Source organism: Argentina silus, assembly GCF_951799395.1.
Source record: "Argentina silus genome assembly, chromosome: 13".
NCBI lineage: Eukaryota > Metazoa > Chordata > Actinopteri > Argentiniformes > Argentinidae > Argentina > Argentina silus.
The window spans coordinates 5,233,831-5,259,782 of NC_139667.1; the positions used below are offsets into that span (position 1 = coordinate 5,233,831).

The 25,952-nt window shown below is 45.3% G+C and overlaps 2 protein-coding genes across 2 annotated transcripts in view; both read left to right on the forward strand.

The window, feature by feature from the left end:
* The window catches only part of syt16 (synaptotagmin XVI), a gene marked incomplete at its 5' end in the record, with an annotated part of 8,219 nt that extends 3,929 nt beyond the window's left edge, over nucleotides 1–4,290 (forward strand). Inside the window, 4 exons of the mRNA XM_083682844.1 lie at nucleotides 839–1,101; nucleotides 2,856–3,317; nucleotides 3,537–3,726; nucleotides 3,951–4,290. Of these exons, the coding sequence (XP_083538970.1) occupies nucleotides 839–1,101; nucleotides 2,856–3,317; nucleotides 3,537–3,726; nucleotides 3,951–4,264 (1,229 nt within the window). The 3' untranslated portion in view covers nucleotides 4,265–4,290. The remainder of the gene's footprint in view (nucleotides 1–838; nucleotides 1,102–2,855; nucleotides 3,318–3,536; nucleotides 3,727–3,950) is intronic.
* A 7,630-nt stretch (nucleotides 4,291–11,920) lies between these two features.
* sgpp1b (sphingosine-1-phosphate phosphatase 1b) lies at nucleotides 11,921–24,109 on the forward strand. The gene is made up of 3 exons (XM_083684019.1): nucleotides 11,921–12,983; nucleotides 16,456–16,545; nucleotides 22,651–24,109. The coding sequence occupies exons 1-3, from the start codon at nucleotides 12,114–12,116 to the stop codon at nucleotides 23,200–23,202; spliced, it is 1,512 nt and encodes a 503-aa protein (XP_083540145.1). The 5' UTR covers nucleotides 11,921–12,113; the 3' UTR covers nucleotides 23,203–24,109.
* Nucleotides 24,110–25,952: the final 1,843 nt, after the last annotated feature.

The following is a 25,952-nucleotide window of genomic DNA, read 5'->3' on the forward strand; positions in this document are numbered from 1 at the left end:
TTTGACACACTATAAGAAGGATCAGTCTAAGTGGTGACAGCAGACATGGGTATTACACAGATGTCTTGCCCACTGAAGCAAAGAGAGCATGCGCATCATGGCTAGGCTACCAGCCTATACTGTCAATGCCTCAGTAGTTTGAGCATAGCAAATTCATTTGTTAAACAAAGCGCATATTGGTTTTTACCAATGATTGACTGACAACCTGTCATGGGATTCACAAGGGGTTGGTGACCCGTCCCAACCAGGTTTCCCTCAGCACGTTTCCCTGAATGTGAGTGGTTTTATGATATAACTACTGATAAGATGCACATGGACACACACGCACACACACACACACACACGCACGCACGCACGCACACACACACACACACACACACACACACACACACACACACACACACACACACACACACACACACACACACACAGTTGTGTGTCATTGTGCCCTGTTGCCATGGTGAGAACTCTCTGTAGTCATTGATATAACAGTCGAGTCTCCTTAATGATAATGAATTGGAGTTAATTGCCATTTACCAGCTTATGGTACAGTCTGTACAAACTGGCCACATTCAAGGAAAAGGGTTTCTTACAATATAAATACATACATGCTCCAGCCATCACTGTATCTACGACTTGAAATTGAATCCACATGAACAAGCCATTCTTATCTGTGCTATTTGAACATAGATACAGCGATGGCTGTACGGTATATCCCATAAAGATATGACACTTGATATTGATACATTAAGTTCCCTCGCGGACGGCATTGACCGTTCACAATGTGAATAGAGATCATGGACATGTGTGCTCTGTGTCACACTGTGTTCCTCCACAGACGTGGACAAGCCGAGCCGGAAGAGTTTTCAGGACCCCCTGTCGTCCTTCATCAATGAGGAGCAGCATTCCATGGTGTCCCAGGACACTGCTGAGGGTCTGGGCGGCCCCTCCAGGAAGGGCTCGGTGGTCACGAGGGGCAGCCTGGCCCCCAGCATGAGCCGGGAAGCCACGCACGGCAGTCTTGAGATGGAGACCGCCGTGGACAACCAGGGCTACGACAACAACGACCCCACAGATAGCTCCTCCACCTGGAGCCCAGAGGTACTGCGGCCAGGGAGATCCTGGGGGGCCATTAAACCAGTAGGGTATACAGTAGTAGCTTTGCGATGGAGACAAGAGGAGTTTTGTATCAACGGGAGGAGGGCGATTGATGGGTCGATGATAAGAGGCTGCATCGTCCATCATGCATTGGTGTTGGTGTTCATACGAATACTGACAAGGAAGCATTTGAATTTGTGCTGCGGTGTTTTCCTCCCAGATTTTGGGCATACAATACCAAGGCAAGCCTGGCATTAGGCCCAGAGGCTCTGTGCAAATATCTCCTATCCCATGCCTAGTGCAACAAACTGAACCTCATAAATATTTATCACACTTGGCATAACAAAACACAGCCTATTGCAGTTAAGGTGTCAGTGAGTTGCTAATGACTACGCGGCGTGTTAGCGCGTTACAGGGCTAAAGCGTTAACGTGTCATGATTGATTATCAGCTCAGTTGAGGAGAGGTGAGAGGGAGTGGGCGGGTGAGGCTGGCTAGCGCTGCAGGCATACAGCCCATCTCAGTGTCTGCCTAGGCCCCAGGCCCAGGCCCAGACTGCCTTTTGTGACAGCTTGTGTGTGTGTGTGTGTGTGTGTGTGTGTGTGTGTGTGTGTGTGTGTGTGTGCGCGTGTGCGTGTTTATGTATGTGTGTTTGTGTGCTGTGTACTGTTGCATGAAAGTGCCTCTTAGCCACCAAATTGGGAGAAATCTGGCAATGAGTATCCCAATCACTTTGCCACATACTACAAACACACATACTGTACACATACACACAGGTAGGAAAGGCGCTTCCTTGTGTCCCAATACATATGACAATACACTTTGCAAGGAATACTGACAGTTGAGGGGAGTGATGACATGGTGGAGGCCATTGTAAATGACCAGTGAGATATAATATGGGGAAATATTTAACATTCAAAGATACATACATGGTAGCAAATCATGAAAATTATGTATATAATACATTTGTTTACTCGTTTTCTTTTTATCAAAGGTTTACCACCTTATTGATCTGACTTACCTCTGCTCTACATAAAGCAGAAAATGAGCTTCAAATTGCAAAAACAAATCTGGGGAAAAACCCCAAGACCCCCCACCAGAAGTGTCCCCCCCCCCTCACACACACACACACATTAAATAAAAATCAAACCTACACCCATGTCTCTAAGCAATGTAAGACAGCTTAGTTGTGTCAGTGAGTTTCTGGAGCAGGGATGAAATATAGCTTTAAGAAGTGCCTGTCGCCTGATCTGTGCACTATATTGTGGCTGGCTCTATGATTATCTTATCTGTGGTCCGTGGTTGCCGTGCCAACACCAACACTTCGCCTGCTCTGTCAACATGGTGACACAATCGATGCTGTTTGTTTACTGGCTGTATGAGGGACTGCTTGGTGGAGCTCGGATTTCTCCTTCAAGGCATGATCTGGGTTTGCTTGAATACAAGTTCCACTGGGCAAATCTGTCTGTTCAAGTGACTGGAATTGTGCTCTGTACAAATGTAGGCTCAAATGTCTAGGAGTGTTAATTTTTTGTATACCTGTATTTTATCATGATGGGTATTTTTGGTATTATTATTATTATGAGCAAATTAGTGTATGAACCTAAACTGTTCAATTGTGTGTACTGTATTTCTTTATTGAATTGTGTGTGTGTGTGTGTGTGTGTGTGTGTGTGTGTGTGTGTGTGTGTGTGTGTGTGTGTGTGTGTGTGTGTGTGTGTGTGTGTGTGTGTGTGTGTTTGTTTCCTCTGCTCTCAGCAGGAGCATCCTCCTGTGGAGGAAGCACGCTCCCGCCCCCCCAGCTCCTCCTCCCACCCCCCAATCACCAAATGTGGTGACCTCCTTATCACCCTCGACTACAAGGCCAACTCGGAGAAGCTGTTGGTTACCGTGGTGACAGCGCGGGACATCCCTGACAAGGGGCGCAGTGGGATGGACTCCTGGCAGGTCCACGTGGTCCTGCTTCCGGCCAAGAAGCAACGCCACAAGACCGCCATCCAGAAGGGCTCGGTGCCTCAGTTCAACGAGACCTTCCGCTTCTCCCGCCTGGACCCCTCTGAGCTGGGGGCCCTGGCCCTGCGCTTCCGCCTCTACGCCCTGGGGGGCAGGATGTCTCGCGAGCGCATGATGGGGGAGAGGGTGCTGCGTTTGGCTGGCCTGCGCATGGAGGGGGAAGCGACTGAGACCACGGTGGTGCTGGAGCCCCGCAGCAACATGAAGGTGACCACAACCCCCCCCCCCCCCCCGACACACACACACACACACACACACACACACACCCTCCCAAAGACACAAGGGATAATGCTACAAGAATGGGAGGAAGGACGTTCAAATCCGAAAATAATAATAAGTATTAATATCATTGTACGTGTTTGCCTCTCACTCTGTTTTCATGGACATATTTGTGTGTCTCTATATGATCTTTCTCCCATGCCCCAGAGTGTGGACTCCCAGCTCAGCCTGTCAGCAGTGTCCCAGAGTGACAGTGCCTCGTCCACCCAGTCTCTGACCCACGGGGGCGCCCCTGAGCTGCTGGTTGGCCTCTCCTATAACGCCACCACCGGACGCCTGTCTGTGGAGCTCATCAAGGGCAGCCACTTCCGTAACCTGGCCATCAACAGGCCACCCGGTGAGCAAACACAGTCTCACACACTTCAGCTTTAACCTCCAGACATACAGTAGATCATCCGAAGCCAATACAGACAGTACACACATGCTGCTACAACTGGCTGACCTCCTCCCATGCTCTTTGACATTTTCTCATTGTTTCTGTCTCTCTCTTCCCTCTTGCCTCTCTTGTTTACGTTCCTCTTTGATTTCTCCCTCCTCTCTGCTTCTCCGTCCCTCGGACAGACACCTATGGGAAGCTGACCCTGCTGAACTCGGTGGGTCAGGAGATCTCCCGTTGTAAGACGTCGGTGCGGCGGGGCCAGCCCAACCCCGTCTACAAGGAGACCTTTGTGTTCCAGGTGGCCCTGTTCCAGCTGTCTGACGTCACCCTCATGGTGTCCATCTACAACCGCCGAAGCATGAAGCGCAAGGAGATGGTGGGCTGGATCGCCCTGGGTCAGAACAGCAGCGGGGAGGAGGAGCAGCTGCACTGGCAGGACATGAAGGAGTGTCGCGGCCAGCAGATCTGCCGCTGGCATGTCCTCCTGGAGGCCTGAGACACAGGATGAGCCTGGGGGAGAGGGCCGGGAGGTAGTCCCCACTGCCCACTCACTCCCCTGCCACCTAGTCTCTCGCCTGCTCATTCTCCGTGGGCGGCACCTGTTATAGAGGGGCAGACGTAAACAAAGTGTTTTAATGAGGCAGCAGTGGGTATACAGAAAGAGGTAACCCTTGTACTTATTCCACAGAGTATCATTGACTGAATTCCAGTAAAAAGGGATTCAGTAATGGTTTTCTCCCTGTGGCCATTGGTTTTCCCCCTATTACCATATGTGGCTTGAGGGAGATTAGATACTAGGGTTGTTCTTCTCATCCGCTACGGTGAGAGGATGTCAGAGATTGTTGCGCAAACATAATGAGCACAATGTAATCATCAGTAATGATTATCCAGGGATGATGGTTTTTGCTTAATTACTACAGTACTTCATTCAACCTCCACATGAACTGTACAAAATCTGTTTTAATTTCCTATGATGTCAAATGGAACCAAAATCATTGCAATTTAGTGTTGTTCCAAACACTTATATCTGTTGATAATTTTTGATTGAAACACTTTGTTACCAGATTTCTTCCTCCTTTCCAAATGGTGTATCTATATTCTCCAGGTTAATTTTGAATTGAAGTTGGTTTGCGTTATTTGTTTGGTATACTGTCTATATTTGACTCTACATTTAGATTTTACATTTAGATTTTACAATTACATTTACATACTCTATAACGACATCCCCTTTGCTCTCAGTCCCCTACTTCAAGACATGGAGTACAGGAAGACAAGCAGCTAAAGGACTCCTAACCCCACTTGAGATGATGAGAGCATCTGCCCTCTCTGAGACTCTCAGTGTGAATGATGCATTTGGCCCTGTCTTAGTGTCTCTGCACTCTGCACTTCCCAGGGCAAAGCTAATTTAAACACCCATCCATGCTGAGCTGAAAAGAGGCTTTAAATATCCCAATGCAGCTGTTAATAACATGCGTTGAATTACCCTGGCAGTATATTATTTTTCTGTGGTAATTGGTAGTTAGTCTTTGGACTGTACAGCGTGATGATGAGGTTAATGCTCCTAGCCAAGCCTGTCTTGGCTTCATAGAGTCCTGTGGCAGTCGCTGCTTCTGGATGATTACATTTGTTTATGTAGCTAGACCCTCAACAACCCCCAGGGTGTCAGAGCCAGGGGGGTGGAGGTGGAAGGGGGGTGGAGGTGGACGGGGGGTGGAGGTGGAAGGGGGGTGGAGGTGGAAGGGGGGTGGAGGTGGACGGGGGGTGGAGGTGGAAGGGGGGTGGAGGTGGAAGGGGGGTGGAGGTGGAAGGGGGGTGGAGGTGGAAGGGGGGTGGAGGTGGACGGGGGGTGGAGGTGGAAGGGGGGTGGAGGTGGAAGGGGGGTGGAGGTGGAAGGGGGGTGGAGGTGGAAGGGGGGTGGAGGTGGACGGGGGGTGGAGGTGGAAGGGGATGTGTGGATTGGTGAAGTGGCGCAACGGAAGATGGGAGGAGCACAAGTCAGGAAAGTTACCGACTTATACACTCACTGAACACTTTATTAGGAACACGTGTACACCTTCTCATGGTGGAGGTGGTGTAATGGTGTGGGGAATGTTTTCTTGGCCCACTTTGGTCCCCTTAATACCAATCAATCATCGCTTGAATGCCACAGCCTACTTGAGTATTGTTGCTGACCATGTGCATCCCTTCATGGCCACAATTTACCCATCTTCTAATGGCTACTTCCAGAATGATAATGCACCTTGTCACAAAGCAAAAGTCATCTCAAACTGGTTTCATGAACATGACAATGAGTTCAGTGTTCTTCAGTGGCCTTCCCAGTCACCGGATCTGAATCCAATAGAACACCTTTGGGATGTGTGTAGAATGGGAGAGAATTTCACAGGTTGAAAGTGCACCTGAAAAATCAGCAGGAATTGCGTGATGCAATCATGTCATCATGGACCAAAATCTCAAAGGAATGTTTCCAACATCTTGTGGAATCAACGCCATGAAGATGTGAGGCTGTTTTGAGAGCAAAGCGAGGCCCTACCCAGTATTAGTATAGTGTTCCTAATAAAGTGTTTGGTGAGTGTATACCTGCTACAGTTGACAGATTTCTTTGAAGAAGACTCCCCATCACATTTTGGTATATTTTATTTTCACATTAGGGACCCTATTTCCACTAAAATCAGTTACAAGGCACCTCGAAGCCAACAGCTGTCTAGAGGTCTTTCCAAGCACTCAGCTCTGTTGTATAGACACCAGACATCATTAAGTCCCTAGGTTTGCACAAGGGGCCTCATCTCATGATCTGAACTCCTGGGGCAATACTCACTGAGCGAACCGTACGCTTCAACAGGATCATTTCAACCAATCAAACCAATCATCCCTACACCTCTAAGTGATTGAACCAATAATTACATTCACGGAGACTTGGCTAATTTGAATTGTATGGCTTTCTTGGAGTTGAGTTGCTGTCAAGGAATTGCCTGTGGTGGTCAAATGTTTACATTTGTATCTAAGGTTAGAACCACTTCTTTCACCCCTCGCCACAACATTGAACTTACTGTAGACGGTAACTGATTCAGGGAAGAGTGCAGCACTGAATTTGATACTGAGGTTTTCATTGTAATATGAATTACTGTACGAGTGCCACAGTAGGACGGACTTCTGCTCTGAGTAGGAACTCTAATTGAAAGTGTTGTTATATGCATATTTACCATTTCAAATGGATGATATTGTGCTATTCACTGTTTACGCTGCACAGATGACGTACTGTATTTTATGCATGTCAAGAGTTTCTGTACTTATATTTTTAAGATTTTAAATGCTCAACATGTTCTCTGAAACACGTACAGTAGTGTATGTTCTATTAGCATGCTGACTGTATTTCAACCTTCCAGACAGTAAGATTCTAATAAAGTGCCTGTAGCATAAGGGGGAAGTGGATGCCTTTATGAGGTGAAATTTATCCTAATAAATGATGCATAATGTGAGCATGAGTATAGTCAGCCATGTTTGATGTTCTTGTGAATGCACCCATATGCATGGACTGTTGTTTAATCATGCCTATGTACACAGTGCCTGCATAATGCATGCTAACACAACGTCATAGAGAGCACTTTTGTAAATAGTTTTGTTCTTGTCAATAAAATAAGGATGTGGAGGCTAAACATCTGTTTCAGGTGTCTTCTTTCCTGAGCTTTGTGTTTACCAAGGGGCCTTAATTCTGAGAATGATCAAGTCCCTCTTAACGATGATCATCAACAGCACAGATAGTTGTCCCATGTGTGAAAGATTTTCAGTTCTAATACCTTAGATTGCCCAGAACGCTCCAAGGAAATCATTAAACCCACAGAAGAAGGATTAGGTAAGATTAGGAACAGAATCTTGTGGTTTCTAAATGTTTTGAGTTAAATCTACCACATGATTGATTTAGTTAATTCCAGGTTTTAGCAGGGGATCTCTGTTCTGTAGTCCAGTTTATAGGCCACTGCTTTTTATTCCCACATATGCGCCATAGCAGCCTTATTGGAGAGGTTTCATTTCAATACACAAATCAAACAATTGCTGATCCAAAGCGCACTGCTCATACCCCGCAACCAGAGGGAGGTTTGGAAACCAAGGCGCACATTGAGAGGATGCGAGAATAATGGAGCCTGATGATGAGGCGTCATCATTGCCTAGTGACTCTCCTAGCAACAGGAAACATCTGCTTCTGTGAGGACCAATGAGGTTGCAGGGAGAATGGTGTTGTTGCTTGTTGCACAGAAAGGGATATTTTAAGACCTTAGGAGTGTTGCGTACTCTGAAGGGATTATTAAAACGGAGATACGGCGACTGGGTGTGAAGCGCAAACTTCAGGCAGAGCTTGTAGCCAGGATAATTGGAACAGACGGTAAATGTCGCACCAACGGATGGTCACATATTGGGCACATCAAGAAGAACACATCACCTACATTGACTTCGTTTGAGACAGGATCTGATTTGAAGTGCTTTTTGAACTGTTGGAGATCGCCATCATAAGGTAATTTTCCTACTTTTTTAATTAGATCCCGAGGCACTGACATTCTTAGGCATGTTTTTTTATTTGGCATATTTAGTGTAGGTTTTTAGACTCTACATTGGTGACTGGCATTTTAACTATCTGAGTTAGACAGGTGGCGTTCCATTCATCACACGGTCAGAAAACGAACGCTGTGCGCAAATATATATACTGTAAAAGGTCTTTATGTCACTGTTTTGGATAACTTGACTCACATCAAGTTACAGGATATTAACGGTGGATTTAACAGGTGTTACACAGGTGTCATAGGGCAATATCAATCAATATTAACATTTCTCTCTCTCTCTCTCTCTTTCTCTCTCTCTCTCTCTCTCTCTCACACACACACACACACACACACACACACACACACACACACACACACATCACACACATTTACTACCCACGCAAGTACTCAACCCAACCCAATTTCTAACTAAATAGCCTTGTTTGTGGCTGTAAAGATTTCAGCATCTCCTACCTTAATGCAAATGCAAGCACTAGGCTGGATGAAGACCAACCGCTACTCTAGACAAATCATTTATTGGGGCTGTGTGTGAGGATTAGTATATTCAGGGATTATCGCTGACAAAGCATACACATTTTCAAATTGCAGCACACCCAGTAAAACATTTTTTTTTACAGAGACATGAGATGACCTTTTTTCTCCCTGTGTGTTTTATAATTCTGATCAAAACAGGTGTCACTCTCTACCCCTCTCCTTGCTCTGCTCTCATTCATTCTCTGCTCATCTGTCTCCTGATCATGCAGGGGCCCCAGAAGGCAATGTGTAAGGTTCAGAGAGCAGCCCAAGCAATCAGGACCACAGTCAGAGAGCTCATTTGTGGCTTTGGGCTGTCATCATCAGGTAATGTACCATGGATGTGACTCCATCACTGCTTGTGGCCATTACATAATTCTGTCATTCCACTGACCATTAATCTCTCCTCACCAATGTTTTGAAGGGGAGAGGTGTATCAAGTGTGTAATTTCTGTTTTCTTCATTGTCCCTCACACAGTCCATTCCCTCTAAGAGAGATCAAACCATTCAACAACGTCGAAAGTTGCTTACTTCAAGAGGAAATATGCGGAAGAGGAGGATTTACATGGAGACTTACATGGATATTTTCAAAAAGTAAGAGTGGGTTTGCCTGTGCTGTTAAGCCATCGGTGTTAACCTTTGAGAAGCTATCCTATATACTGCCATAACATTGTTGCATTATGACATAACACTGTAAATATAAGTCATACACAGTAGTAGCCTTTTAGTTTACTGTTTGTTTTCTCTTTCTGTTCTCCCACTCATTCTCCTGTTTTTCTCCTCTGACCTTCCCTAACCTTTAATCTCCCCCCCTAACCCTAACCCTAACCCTAACCCTAACCCCTGCCCCCTACCATGGCTTCTTCAGCACCTGATACTGCAGGAAGATCGCAGCTGCATCCTCAAGCTCTCTCTGGAGAAGCTGAGATTTCTGGAGGACCCTGAGGTCTACCTCAGACGCTCCGTACTCATCAACAACCTGCTAAGGAAGATCCACCATGAGGAGGAGGAGGGGGAAGCGGAGGAGGAAGAGGAGCGGCAGGAGGCCTGTGACAGGGGACCAGGCGCCCAGCGGCTGCTCTACTCAGACAGGAAGCGGGTGAAGGTGGTGGTGGCAGACTGCTGCTCTCAGCCTTTTGGGCTGGAGGAGATACCACACTACCACCTGGTGCCGTACCCATCCACCACCTGCCTCTACAGCCTGGGCACATGTCCCAGTATCATACCCAACCATGGGCACCAAGTCCTGCTCTACAAACTGGATGATAATGGGTGATGATAATGGGTATTTTGCTGCCAAAGCTTGGATTGAAATTGAGGTAGACCAATGCACATCAAAGTAATTGGCAAGAGGAGGTTCAGTGATAGAACCCCCTATTTTCACTTACAGCTGCATCCTACAGCCTACCGCTGTCTACATGCAAAATGGCTGCTCCTGTTTGATTTTTGACCGGGTCAAAACAGAGCAAGAGTCAAAATCAGGGTCCGTCTTAAAAGGACGTCTTTGTTACAGCTTCACTGCCTTTACGTGCTGATGTGAGAGACTCCATGCAGGAATTTATTTGTATGGTTACTACTCATCTAAACCATGAGTATATTCAGGGATCCAATTAATGCACCTTGCCACTACAGAGGTTTGGATGTTTGCTCTGGTATGCTTGTGTTACCATCAAACAACTCTATTGTGTATCTATGAATATTCTGTATTTCACTAAACATGTCTATAATCAATGTGTCATTTCAAAATCCTCAATTTTAAAAGATACTTGTTCAGAGGTACTGCCTGTGTAATGATTTTTACGATGTGTGTGACTGTGGCTGTGTTTTGACTTTCCTTCACAGCACTGTGCTGCCCTCTGCTGGTTGAAACCGAGGGGGTGAAACTGGGACCACAATGATGGTTATTCATGCACAGAATCTGTTTTTAGCTGTTTTAATATTATTTAGGTCAAGAAAAAAAAAAGCACTGAAGCTTCATGCTCAGCCTGTTATTGGCTGTTTTGATGGAACTAAATCACCCCCCACGCTCAAGGGAAACCTGCTCAGTGGTAAATCATCACAGTACTTAGCTGGTGCTTGGAGAATATCACTTACCTGATTCAGCAGGATTAGTTAAGATTACATATCAACAGTAGCAGATTGTTATTATGTTCCCTATTCACTAATTTTCAACTTTTACTCTGTTTTATGTGGGTTTCCTAAAAAAGATAACCCTACTGTATGATCATACAGTATGTTTAACTTTTTATTTTTTATTTCCCCCAAAATGGATTTAAAATTATTTGGTATTGTCTCATTCTTTCCCTGTATTTGATTAGTAGTGTGTGTTCAGTGTAAAGATTGTTTGATTGTTGCAACAATCACTAAAATGGGGTTTGAAATAAAATGTAAATTTTTGACCTAAATATTAAATGCTCAATATTTTAACATATGAATCTATATTTTGATGAAAATGGGCATATTCTTCAACATTAAAGAGTAGCTATTTTGCCAAAAGAACTATGGAAAGAGCACCATTGATCTGTCTTTTTCAGGTGATTGCTATCAATAAACTACGTGAGTTGTACTGCCATCGTGTATTCTGATTGTGTCATTGTGAGTCATGATTTTGAATGAATGCCCTCGGTTCTGTGAGGGGTACAAAAGGATGATATTACTTTTATATGTATCACATGAATCACATACCCTACCATCACTGACAATATCACATTTGAAGATCAACAATGAACTATTAATGTAAAGTGAATTATGAAAAGAAAAAAACAGGTCATTTTCAGTTTTCAGGTCTCAATCTGACCTGCTTATTTGGAGTGCGCGTTCGCAGTGCTACAAATGATTGAGGCACAGGCGCAGTCACGTAGAAGTCCTGAGTGCGTCAACCATGCGTGCGCGCCACTGTCAATGGTGCGCGTCACCGAGTACTCCATAGATCTGTCAGTAACCGGACACTACTTGAGATAGCGGAGCTGGTCGCATCGGGAGCCGAACATCTACTGAACACCCTCTGTCAACAAGAAATTGTTGACAGCTGTTTTTACGATATCGTTTTCCGTTAAAACAAATATTATTGCAGTCTACGATAGGAAGACACGGTGTGATTTTTTAGGTCCTCTTGATGAATGTGTTTATTTTGGAAACTCGCTATTGTAAACTGAGCACTTGATGCACGGGCCATGATGCACGGGCTTCTGCTTGAAAGCCCAGAAAGCTAACCTAGCTAGTTGACTAGCCGTATATAAAGTTAGACAGTGCTCTTTATTAATCGCCGCAATAGTGACCATGGAAAAAACTATAAAAACGAAAATTGGACAACTCTATCATTATCTGCAAGACCCGCACCATGTAGCACGGTTCCAGCAGATCTGTGGTGTACGCGGGACGTTTTCTAGGAACTCATCGGAGACCAAAGAAGTGGAGCGGGCTCACTTGCACAACAACGGCGCCTGCATTAACCATCTTCCTAGTGAAAGTGAGAAATGCACTGTCAACGGAGGCGGAGAAGGGGAAAAAACAGAGGGTCTCCGGCAGAGGACTGTCACCTCCACGGGGAACACTTTGAAACCAGACGGGTTTGATAATGGTCCCAAAAACGGGGCAGTGGTCACCAGTGAAACGGTGGAGCACAGCGTGAATGGTTGCCCCCGCGCTGGAGCCAGCGATGTTGGGGCTCGAGATCTCACGGAAAACGGTTCAAGCGCAGTCAACGGGTCTGGGGTGGACTGTGTCCCGGAGATAACAAGGCCAGGGGAGAGTGTCAGTGAGGACTCTCGGAGTACTGTAAAGCCCCTGCGCAAAAACTCTCTGACAGGTGATGTGGGACAGGAGTTTTTAATTGAGAACAAGTTTTTGTACTACATGTTCACCTTAGGAACGGAGCTGGGAAACGAGCTGTTTTACATCACCTTTTTCCCATTCTTCATATGGAACGTGGACGCCTATGTTAGCCGGCGACTGATCGTGGTCTGGGTTTGGGTCATGTACTTGGGTCAGTGCACTAAGGATGTAATTCGCTGGCCTAGGCCAGCCTCGCCACCTGTGGTCAAGGTGGAGATGTTTTACAATTCTGAGTACAGTATGCCCTCTACGCACGCCATGTCGGGCACCGCCATCCCCTTCTCGCTGTTCATGTTGACCTATGGGCGTTGGGAGGTAAAGTTACTGTTATTTATTACCTGACCGTTATTCACATGCTGTTTGCTTTTTCAGTTTGGAGAAAGGGAAGTAGGTATCAAGTGGCTGCTTCCCCTTACAGCAGTGTTTCCATGGAGCTGTCAACGGTTGAGGAAAATAGAAGCAGAAGTTTCACTGAACAGAAGAAAGCATGAGGTTTCTGGTAGTCACCCTCTGTGAATGGCATCATTAAAGGTCAAATGCTCCAGTTTAAAGATATAGTTAAAGATATGAGTGGGTCTGTTTAAGATTTGATGTAGCCTTGCAATGTGCAACGTTAAACACAACATTGCCCTTTAATCTCCCCACACTTAGTATGCTGGCTCATCATGTTGTTACTCTGTGAAAATGTCACACCATTGCAGTAAAGTACAGTTCTAAAATTCGCTGTTGTTGGAAACTATTGCACCACACCCCACATTGGGGATTGTAGCCTATGGTATAATTCTCCATAAAAACAGACCAAAATCTCCATTTAAAAACAAACCAAACTAACCAAGAGGTGACTTCACCATTGAACTGCCAGTGAAACCCCCCCTCCCCCATGTTACTCCATATTTCCTCCACCACAGATTGTAACACTGTTGTCCGTTAGGCCTGTCCCCCACACGGCCCCCTACTCTTATCTTTGTGTCCTACTTCCCTGTTCTCTCTGCCTCCTGGTTCTAAAGAAAAGTGACTCATTTACACTCACCGGGCGCTTTATTAGGAACAGCTGTACACCTTCTCGTGGTGGAGGTGGTGTAACGGTGTGGGGAATGTTTTCTTGGTACACTTTGGGCCCGTTAATACCAATCAATCATTGCTTGAATGCCACAGCCTACTTGAGTATTGTTGCTGACCATGTGCATCCCTTCATGGTCACAATTTGCCCATCTTCTATTGGCTACTTCCAGCATGGTAATGCACCATGTCACAAAGCAAAAGTCGTCTCAAACCTTCATGGACATGACAATGAGTTCAGTGTTCTTCAGTGGCACTTCCCAGTCACTGGATTTGAATCCAATAGAACACCTTTGGGATGTGGTAGAACGGATGATTCACAGCTTGAAAGTGCACCAGAAAGACCTGCAGGAATTGTGTAATGCAATCATGTCATGTCAGGACCAGAATCTCAAAGGAATGTTTCCAACATCTTGTGGAATCAATGCCACAAATAATTGTTTTGAGAGCAAAGGGAGGCCCTACACAGTATTCGTATAGTGTTCCTAATAAAGGGCTCAGTGAGTGTACGTCCCTGTTTGAATTACAACAGGAGTGTATGGGAAGGATTGGTGTCTGCTCAGCACTGCCCACTGGCTCCCCACTGGGACACGGGATAAGAGAGGAATCCAAGCCTCCTCCAGTGCTCTAGATAAGCCACTGACAACTCACAGCTCCTCTGTGCTGGTGGCAGACCGTGGCTTTTGTCTGTTTCAGATACGACTCCCAACACCTGTCATCTCTACATTATCACTATAGACCTAAGCCTATCTTGCACTCTCTTTACCCACGGACTCCCCACCTATCATTTTTGCAACCAATTTTTTTTTTTTACTGATTTACTGAGAACTGTTCAGATTTATACAGAGGAAGAGGCTACATACGCCCTTTTTTTTTTTAAAATCACTCAATGTAAAATAATTTTCTACCCCTAAGCACACTCAGCATCTTCCTTACATCACTGCTGCACGTGACATGACTGATATAATGTGTGATATGGTAGGCCTGTGCTGCAGGGTGTGGCTGTTTGCCTTTGACTCTTCTTGCTGGCTCTTCTCGCTGGCTCTTCTCGCTGGCTCTTCTCGCTGGCTTGCCTGAGCTTAGCAAGAATTTGGGATGTGCTGCAGACGTTTATTGCCCCCCCCCCCCCCCCCCCCCCCATACTCAGGACTGGCCCTACTAGACCAGTAATTAGAGCCAGATGTCTCTCCCTATGAGGGTTCTGGCAGTGAGAGGAGGCATGCAAGGCCATGTGAAGGATAGCTGAGAGAAGCCTTTCACTGGGCAATAGGCTTTCATGTGTGGGTAACGCTGGGAATAGGTTGGCCATTCATGCCATGTTCAGAGATATGGCTTTTTGCTTTACTTTTTGCAAAATGGGGAGATCCACATCAAGAGATCACAGGGCCGGCCCAGGGCCCACTCCGTAACAAGCAGCAGAGAACCACAAGCCGCACAGTGCACACACCATCTCCATAAACGTTTGCATGGGTCGACCGCGGTGTCACCACAGCAGAAGTACTGTGGCACTGGGCGTCCAGCCAAACAAGCATACAAACATGGCTCTGGGGCCCCTCTACAGATAGTCCATATGTTTACACAGGGAAGAAGGGGAGCTGTTTGGACAGTGTTCTCCACAAGGCAACGGTTTCCTCCACCTCCCCACTCCAACCCCCTGTTCTCTTTTCCCCCACAACACACACACACTGAACTCTGATCTCAGAACAGTTCAGGGCGGCAGTAGGACACCAGAGCAGGCTACGTGAATGTGTGTGTGACCCAGCTTTGTGTCTAATTCACACACACACACACACACACACACACACACACACACACACAAAGTAGCCTTTCTACTCTCTGTCCCCATCATTTGGTCTCTGTCTGCTCTGTGCAAAGCCTTCAGAGGGATTCTTTGCTGCTGGCTCATCCAGGCTAGATGGATGAGCCACCATTTGATTCACCTTCTGTGTCTAGTTACAGGTGTGAGAGGACCTGGATTGTAATCTCAGTCCACAAAGGCTTTCAAAAATGAAGGCCAAGACTTTTGACAGTGGACAAAAAGTTATAAATGATATGATGTGTGGTATCTAGATTCCATAGGCCCTCTCTGGTGTCTTTGATTGTTCTATCTTGTTCAATGCACTCGATTGAAGTGCTGACTGGATATATTATCCATGGTTTATGTAGCACTGGTGTGTGTGTCTGTATCTACAGAAGTGGCAGTCTATGAATACAGTCTCTTTTTGTGTGAGAGTGTTAGCTGTGGTAAATAAAGTCCTCCCCATCATTTCTCCTCAAGAGTTCAGAGACATCAGATGAGTGGGAGAGAGGAAAACCCTGGGGGGGTGGGGGGGGGCGGAGGGGTGGGGTTTAATGGTATTCTGTGCTGTGAGAGAGGAAATTTGAGCCATCTCCAAACACTGGAGCCACAATGAAGAGGAAGAACAAAAGGCTTTTACCCAGTGTGCAAACCTCAGCAGTCTCCCCTTCCTCCCTCCCCCATCTCCCTGCTAGAGTCCCAGCACACTCCGTCTGATAAGAAAATGACGGATGTCATGTTGAAAATTCATATCCTTGTCTGACTGAATGTGTATGCTCCCTTTAGTACAATGCTCTATGTGTGCATTGGACACTATAAAATACTGGACCACCAGAGTACAGTAGAGAAGCATGGCAGCATAATAACAATATAAGAGTGTCTGCTAATTCCATATTTTCTCCCTTTGTTTGTTTCTCCCTCTCTCTGCAGTACCCCTTCCTAGTGGGGTTCAGCCTGGCGTTGTTTTGGTGTCTTCTGGTCTGCGTCAGCCGCATCTACATGGGCATGCACTCTATCCTGGTAAGTCCGCACCGCCTCACCCATTAATGACGCCGTGCCCGTAATCGATGTCAGACTAGCACCCAGTCAGCTAGGCAAGTCAGGGGCTGTTCACACATGGTGTGTCTTGACAGCACTCTGAATGTGATACACCTAACCTCAGTGTAACAGTATCTAAACGGTAATATCACCTCGTCCTCAGCCTTGTGCCAAATGCTGGCTCTGGTGTCTTCTCCCTGTGGGCTACGGGAAGTACAGTGAAGCCCTGTACTGAGGTGGAAACAGGGTAATTACTCACTAGGCAAGAGCATAGTGTTTCTCCAGTGGATCAGATGATTATATGCATTTAGGGAGCAGGGGTGGCTTATCAGATAAAGGCCCGGGAGGCTGATAGGTTCGGGAAGAGGGGGCTGTTTGGTGGAGTTGGTCGTACCACAGGCTGAGTTACAGGCTGCTGGTGCCCCTCAAACTGCTACCAGCTGTTAGGGATGAGTAAGAGTTACTGGCCTGGAGGAGGAACTGACTGGCCCGATATTAGCACAGCAGGAAGGAAAGCTTTATTGCTTTACAAGTATATACTTTATTTTAACTCTGCGTTTCCGGGTTAATAAGTAGCTTTTAGGATGATTATTTAGCTACTTATTTAACTCTCCTACAGTAAATAGTATCTAAATTGTGAGCATTAATAAGTCACACACATGACATTTTACCTTTGTGGTTAAGCAATTGTTGGCAAAATATGTGAAGGCATATTCTTGGCCATTTCATTCAGTCAGTGCATGACAATAAGACAATGTCCAGGAAAAATACCTCAGTCAAAGTAGTTAAGATTTAGATATCTAACAACTTAAAACAGACGTTTCTATGGTTACCACCTCTGTTGTGCTTCTCTATCACTGTCAAACAACCGGCTGTTTCTGGAATGTGCTCCCCGGATTTCTCACGATTCGAGGTTGGGATCAAACGGTGTGGGGCGAATTATGAATGAATTAACTTGCTAATTACATCGGATGAATTTCACAACGATTGAACAAGTTAGCGTATTTATGTAATTCTCACCAGTATACTGGGTATTAGGCACCGTCATAATGTTTTCTTATTTCTAATTTTAATTATTTACTGGGCCAGCGTGCCACTGGCTTGGAGGGTTTGTAAACCCTCTCCAGGCCAACGGACAAGTGGCATTCTCACTGACATGCTCAACCCTACAGTATATTTTATATAATAATAATAATAATAATGCATTTTATTTGGAGGCGCCTTTCAGGTCACCCAAGGTCACCTTACAGAAGAGAAGCAGAATATATACACTACCAGTCAAAAGTTTGGACACACCTTCTCATTCAATGGTTTTTCTTTATTTTTTTTAATTATTTTCTACATTGTAGATTAATATTGAAGACATCAAAACTATGAAGGAACACATATGGAATTATGTATTAAACAAAAAAAAGTGTTAAACAAACCAGAATATGTTTTATATTTTAGATTCTTCAAAGGAGCCACCTTTTGCTTTGATGACAGCTTTGCACACTCTTGGCAAGGTGTGTCCAAACTTTTGACTGGTACTGTGTATAGGTGCATTATCATTCTGGAAGTAGCCATTAGAATATGGGTAAATTGTAAAGGTATGCACATGGTCGGCAACAATACTCAAGTAGGCTGTGGCATTCAAGCGATGATTGATTGGTATAAAGGGGCCCAAAGTGTGCCAAGAATATATATATATATATATATACACGCACACACACACACACACACAAACACACACTGGAACTCGTCTTCATGCTCACTGCACATAGATATTTTATAAACATTGCATTACCCTGCTATTCCTGTCTCAGTGTAACTGCTCCCTCTCCCATACAACCTGATTTAACTACCCAAACATCCTATTAAGATTAAGCTTTGGTGTGTGTTTCATGTGTGTAAGTGAGTGAGTGAATTACTGGACTTGGCAGACTTGTTTAGTCTGCTGCAGGGGTTTGGGAAAATGAGAACATCACAGATTACCTTACTTGCATTTGGTTTCCGCCTCTGGGTCTACAGGCACAGTCATGAAACACTGTTCTATGAGCACAAAGCTGTCATTGCAAGAAGGTGGTGTTTTTTGCGTGAGAAGAGAATTTAGACCATATCTTGTGGAAGTCTTTATTTTTCTTTTAGGGTTTTCTAACCTTTTCATCCCTGGAATGTTTTTGTTGTTTTCTGTGTTATGTAACATAGCACACAGTTGAGTTGAGCTGTAGGCAGGCAGGCAGGCAGGGCCATCTGGGGTAGTAGAGTTAGGGCATGCTGTCCTAATATGCTCTCTCTTGTTGCCCTGTTTGTGCAACTCTGCACCAGAACCACACAAGTGTGCATGTCTGTGTGTGTGTGTGTGTGTGTGTGTGTGTCTGTGTGTATCTGTGTGTATCTGTCTGTCTATCTCTTTCTCTCTGTGTTTTTTCCACAGCTTTCTTTCAGTCCCAGTGAAAAAATACACTCATTGGTATGATGTCATTGCTATGCTGGCTACTGTGTTGGGTTTGCCTGTCGGTCGTCTGGGTGTCGGTTACTGTGGTAATGCCGGTGTCATGTCTCAGGTCAGAGCCTGACTGGTGGAGTGACACCCAGGAGAGTGACTGTTACCCAGCAGACACAGGGGAGTCTAGTCCTGGCAGGAACCCTGGGCAGCCTCACCCTCTCCTCCATAGCATCCTGACCTCCTTCTGTACATCATTGTTCAATCTGTGTACAGGGAATGACAGCTCATTTCCAGGTCCTCTAAAAGCCTAATAGCAGGGCTAATGCTGTTAATGGGGTTTAATGCGCTGTCTGGGGGATGCTGTATCAGATGCTGCTGGGGGGGGGGTTGCTGTAGTAGAACTTCCATTTGTGGTCTCTGCTGCCAGGCATGGCTGCATAATGTGTTCTGTATCAACTTAAAACCTCATTATGCCCAATGAAAACACTTCCTCCCTTTTATGCCTCAGCGATGCTTTGAGATTTAGGGCAGCTCTTGTGGAGTTACGTCCCCAGGTTCTCCAGCATGAAGAAGACTAATCTCGGAACCCAGAGTGTGGCAGAAGCCGAAACACTGGCTGATTCTCCCCCAGCCTGTGTCTCTTTAAGCCGTGGTTATACCGTCATCTGAACTAATGAGTCCTGATAGCTGATCCTATTAAGTCATTAAGGATTTTAGAGGGTAAAACTAGAGGAAAATTAGCTTAAGTTTTAAGGAAACGGCTGCCTAACCTTCTCCTAGTCGTTCTGTGACAATAGATCTTTTTTAGTTTATCATTTGGGTTGCTGCAGCGCTCACCTTTTCTCTCTCTCTTCGCCTCATGAACCCTAATTTGGTGCCAAGGGGTTAGAGGCACTAGATCAATGCCAATGTAATGCCTGCTAAACAAGCTTCATTTTATGTGAAGTCAGAACAGGATAAATAGCCAATAAAGGTATGTGTCGGAAGGAACACTTTTGTGTGCTGCCCCTAATTCACTTCATCACTTTCACTTTCGAGGCCCAGAACCCCTAAACTGAGATGTGTGCGTTTGATCTCACATAGGGTTTGAATAATTGCACCAGTAGACAAATGTTGACTACTGATAGCATTCATGATTGCCAGGCCGACATTACAAGGGCAATGATAAGAACATAAAGTGTAATCATATCGTATGTTCCTTCTTCCAGGTCCATTCCTGGGCCAGTAAAGTAAAGGGCTAAACCTTTGGACTGGCGGATGGGAGTTCGGGTGCTGGGTAAAGCTGGTGTAATTGTCAGGGCTGACGTAATTGTAGGACATAGTTATCTCTGTTTCTATTTCTTTCTCTGTGGACACTACCCCATGTGTTTCTCTACTGTAAATAATTAAAAGAAGAAAAATAAAAAAGTAATCCTTCCTTCTATCATTGTGACTGCCGATGGCCCCTGGTCCTGGCATAGATCTTCTCATGATGACTGATGTATAGATGATTCACTTACTTTAGACAAACGTACTTGTGGTAAGTCGATTTGGATAAAGGTGTCGGCTAAATGTCAAATGTAAATGTACATGGTCATGAATGTGCATTTATCTGACCGACATGGTGGAAAATCTAGTCATGTTGTAAAGTTCCATTTCCTGCATTCAGTGGCATATTATTCCTAACTGATTATTACTAACATGGTGCAGAAATCCAATAATGTTGTCATTTAATTCAATCGTGATATAGGAATTGAAATCATCACTCACTCATTTGAGTAGTAGCCTAAATTCACCAAAAGTGCTAGTCTATTTATAGCTATTTCCTCTACCGTCCCCCTGGTCTTTTGGACTCTCTCACAGCTCAAGCTCCCTGTGATAGGAGCATGTGCCCTTGCACTGATTCAAACTCGTGTGATCAACACGTGACCGTACCATGGTGGGGATGTCTGTGGTGGATACCGTAGATGTGAGCTAGGGTGGGTATAATGGCAGGAGTACTCAAGCAAAGACTCAAATGCACGACTCGGAGACAAAAACTTAAATCCAATAGAATAGTCTTTACTTTCAGAAAAGTTCGGTACACAGGTAGGCAGTCAATGGGTAGGCAGATAATCCAGGAAGGGGGTAGGCAAAGCAGGGTTTGGTACACAGGTAGGCAGTCAATGGGTAGGTAGATAATCCAGGAAGGGGGCAGGCAAAGCAGGGTTTGGTACACAGGTAGGCAGTCAATGGGTAGGTAGATAATCCAGGAAGGGGGTAGGCAAAGCAGGGTTTGGTACACAGGTAGGCAGTTCAAAAAGGCAGGCAGGTAATCCAAAAAGGGGTAGGCAAAAAGGCAAAGTCAAAAACATACTCAGAGATTAAAAAACAATACTTATCACTAGGAAATGCTGTGACGTATGACACAAAGGTACAAAGATGAACTGGCACAGAGACAGGGCAACACACAGACTAAACACACAGGGAAGGATGATGAGGAACAGGTGAAGCCAATCAGGGCGGTTTAGACAATCACACAGGTGGGAAACATACAAGGCCAAGTGTCTGAAACGAGAGACAAGGTGAGGAACACAAAAACAAACAGGAAACAATAAACGAACAACGTGAAACAAAAACAAACATAAACTAAGAAACAGAACGAGACGTTACAGTGGGTTAATGAATGACTCACTGGCTGACACCATGGAGGGAGCTCGGAGGGCTGCGGAGGGAGCGTGGGAGTGTGAAAGGACTGTGATTAGAGATGTTAATCTCATGACTCTCACTGTCTCATGCCCATTTGAAGTCATGCAGTTTGATGCTGTTCATGTTCATACACCTGTCTTGCAATAAACTTTCCCAGGCTTCCATATGAAAAGGTGACGGACATACTTTGTCATATGGCTTCCATGGAGTCTCACACCTAATCGTGAAGTGAACTGGAACTTTAGACAGACTCATCCTGGACCCCCTCTAATGCCTTCCTGTCTGTCCACCATCCACTTTGTGGTGTTTGTGGTGTTCCAGTCAGTCCTGTTCTTTGCCTACATCATGTACAAAAGTCGACAAGAAGCAGCAGCAAAGACATTCTTTTGATGAAACGCATCAAAAACATGAAAATATGTAAATGAGGGACTTTCCGTTTTGCTTACATAGGAGCACAGGGAAGTAATTAATTCACTCTGTATAGTACACAGAATATATTCAATGACCCCCGACCCTTATTGTTCTCAGAGGCTAGCTCTCCTATTTCTCAATCTCAACAACAAATCCTCCCACCACAATTATTCAACATATCTTCCTCTATTGAAAAAACCCCCTGCCATCTCAGCAAAAAATGTAACACAGTCGTGTTAAAGGTACACTGGGATATGAAGTCACACCCGTGAAAACAGCAACTTTCATCAAATATATTGAATATAGTGAACCAGAGCGAAAACTTTTGACGCACAGGTTTCAACATGTCTATGTTTATGCATGGGTTGCATGAGTGTTCTCTAGTCTGTTGCATCTCCGAATTTGAAAGTCTGTGTGAAAGTGGCAGCGTTGCCGTCGTCATATCCCAGAGTCTACCTTTAAAAAAGAAACTTCTATCTTCCATTGCTCATATAAATAAAGCATTGTTTTGAATATTTCATACGAGGCTCTGTGTATGAAAGTCAGGAGTTGCTAAACCCCTTTTCTTGTTGTATTTCTAGGACATCATCGCTGGCTTCCTGTACAGCATCCTGATCCTGGTGGTGTTCCAGCCAGCGCTGGACCTGATCGACAACTTCAACCTGACATGCCGCTACGCCCCCCTCATCATCATCTCCCTGCACCTGGGCATGGGCCTCTTCTCCTTCACCCTGGACACCTGGAGCACCTCGCGGGGTGACACCGCCCAGATCCTGGGCACCGGCGCCGGCGTGGCCCTGGCCTCCCACCTCAACCACCACCTGGGCCTGATGCCCGACCCCGCTCTGTCCATGCTGCCCCTGTCCCCGCCACCCCTCAGCGCCGCCCTGGTGGCTGTGGCCATGCTGAGGTTCTGCCTGGGCGTGGTGGTGCTGCTGGGCACGCGCGCCGTCATGAAGGCCGTCACCATCCCGCTGGCCTGCCGCATCGCGGGCATTCCCAGTGGAGACGTGCGTAAGGCCAGACAGCACATGGAGGTGGAGCTGCCCTACAGGTACGTCGTCTACGGGACGGTGGGCTTCAGCGCTCTCTTCCTGGTGCCCCAGCTCTTCACCTGCCTTCATCTGTCCTAGTCCGGTGCCCTCACCCCGCCTGCCCCTGTCGTCCTAACCCATGCCCGTAGGAGCATGCTCCCTCTTCACCCCCTAGATATACAACCAAGCCCCTATGCCACTAGCCCTTGTTCCTGCCAGATGCTTCCCTGTTCACTGCAGTCACCTTCAAGCATGGACCTTCAAAGGACTGAAGTGACTAGACACCACTTGTCCCCAAATGCTATGATCTGTGACTCACTATGATTTTATTTAATCAGTAGTTGATCTCTTTTTTACCTTCGTGTCCCATTGTATTGGGAGATGTTAATGATTTTGGTCATTGACACATTTCTACTCTTCCTGGCTTGTGGGTTTAAAGTAAATCTTTAAAGTTACCCCTTCCTTAACCATACATGCATTGTCTTTATTGAATTGTGATGTCAACCTTGAGTATTTATTTCAAATACTTTATAGTTTTTTTTTTGTACTTGAGAGTTAAGTCAAGAATTTATCGAATCTTAAATATTCAGTCTGCATCTTGGTTTCTCTCTCTTCTGTATTTTTCGAAAGGGCTCTTTTTTATCTGTTGATTTTCAGTTGATTTAGTTGTCTTAATTTAGAAGATGTGTATTTTGTGATCTTTTGGTTTTACTGTGGACTAATGGGAGAAAAGCCATGCCTGGGCACATATGATGCAGAGGTGTCACTTGGTCACTGTGGGATTTACTCAATATAGAGTAAAGAGGATATTGTCTCTATAGGTCGTTAGGGTGTCAGAGATGTCATTGTGTTTGAGAATCAGGACTCGGCTCGGCTTCAAGCTGGGGGACTTCCTGTTTAATAGGATGCCCCTGACTGCATGCATTCACTTCCTGTGGATGGTGCATGTCAAGCCTGGAGTGGGGATTAGAAGAGATAAGGCCTCCCCCAAGAGGACAGCCACACGGCACAGATAAGGGTGGGGTGGGGGGGTGGTGGTGGTGGGGGGGGGGGGGGTCAGAGCAATACGAGGAGAAATAAGTGTTGTCTCTGAAGCAGGTTCTGGTCATCTCTCATTCATAAACATTATTTGCATTCTCAGAGGAATTTGACATGACACTTGAAACATAGATATAGCACACAACAAAGTCCTCAGTATAGTGCACTAAAGACTGCTTGTCTTCCAACCATACTGTAATGAAGGGTTTGGCCTCTCTCTCTCTCTCTCTCTCCGTATGTACCCTGTGCTGCCCCCCCTCGCCCCGTTCCTTTTGGAGCAACGAGTGAAGACGTTGTCGTGTTTCCCCAAGCCCCCCCCTCCAGCCTGCCTACCTTGTCATCCTCTGTTTGTCTGTAGTGACTGCACAAGACCATGGATAATGCCTGTGCTTGGAAAAGAGACGGAGCCGGGTCTTATGAGGGTAAACTTTACTCATACATCCAGGTTCTTACTATAGACCTCTATCTAGAAGTGACCAAGGCTTTCGCTGCTCTAATGTGGTACATAAAGAGAACACTATCGTAGTATACAGTAGTTATACTATCATAGTATTGTGTATATATATATCCTCTTGCTTATTGGTTTGTTTGTTTTTATTGTTGCTAATGGAAAGTAACACTACTTAACGACCTAAAGAATGCTTTCTACGAGCAGAGAGAACACTGGTTCATGGGACACATTTACTGTGCTGTTCACCTTGCCATAGATGTAGTGTAGACCCTACATGTATAGTCATTTACATCAGCACTCTGATATCTGTGCGTAAGGACCAAGAATGTCCCTAGACCAACAGTTAAAAAATAAACAGTCTTAATTTGTCCTATTTTTTTGGCTTCATACGTCAGCCAGAATCATTTCAGTGATGATTCATACAGTAGATGTTAATGGTACTGTTGTAATAGAAATGCACTGTTCCCAGAATGCACTGCTCCCAATGTGCCGGTTGTCTGTGTCTTTGGTCACTGTCTGCTGCACTGTTGACTGGAAGGGGTCAGGAAGGGGTCAGGAGGTGGACACAGCTGTGTCTGCGATGTCCTCATTTCACATCCTGTGGCCTTGTCTTATGTGTGAGTGTGTGCGTGTATATGTGTTTGTTTTTGATTGTTGAATGTGATATCGCATGTGTTCCCCCTCTGTTTCACTGAGAAGGAAGGGCACTCTTGGTTTTTACGAGTCGGACAATACAGGGCCTTGATTCTGATGATCGGACAGAAATAGTGTCTGATCATACAGTAGAAGTAAACAAAATATAGGGAAGTTGGTCAATGGTCAGCTTATTTAGCACTTCCCAGTCATATTTGTGTTATCTTGGCAGGGAAGTCTACCAGCAGATTGAAGAAAGATAAGGAAATGAGATTGATGAGGATAAAACCAAACTTCCTGATGCTGATGAGTTCTTTTGTTTCTATCGTGAAGGCCTCTGTATGTTGGAGCCAATTTTAATCACTCCTCACTCATGTGAATTTCCTCCAAAAGATAAATTGACGTTGAACAGAAATAACATTAGGTGATGAAGAGGTTTAAATAATTGTGTGTGTGTGTGTGTGTATGTATTGTTATTTTAAAGCATTTAGTGTTGCTTTTTCGAGAAAAAAAAAAGTAGGTTGTGATGTGTTCCTTATTTTTGCTATCTTTTAAGTTCAGAGAATATGATTTTCCATTTGGATGTTGACACACTAAATGATTCCTTTAAACTTTTTGACCAAATACAAATGGTTCAGTCGTCTAGCTGTACGTTAGCTGTAGTTGAACTGTTGTACTTACACCCTAGTGCCTTACTGTTGTGCAGGAAAGAGTGGAAAGGTTCCAT

Coding starts and splice junctions, on each gene's coding strand:
- sgpp1b (XM_083684019.1), top strand. CDS start 12,114: ATGGAAAAAACTATAAAAACGAAAATTGGACAACTCTATCATTATCTG. Junction 12,984..16,455: donor TGACCTATGGGCGTTGGGAG/GTAAAGTTACTG, acceptor CTCTCTCTGCAG/TACCCCTTCCTAGTGGGGTT. Junction 16,546..22,650: donor TGGGCATGCACTCTATCCTG/GTAAGTCCGCAC, acceptor TTGTATTTCTAG/GACATCATCGCTGGCTTCCT.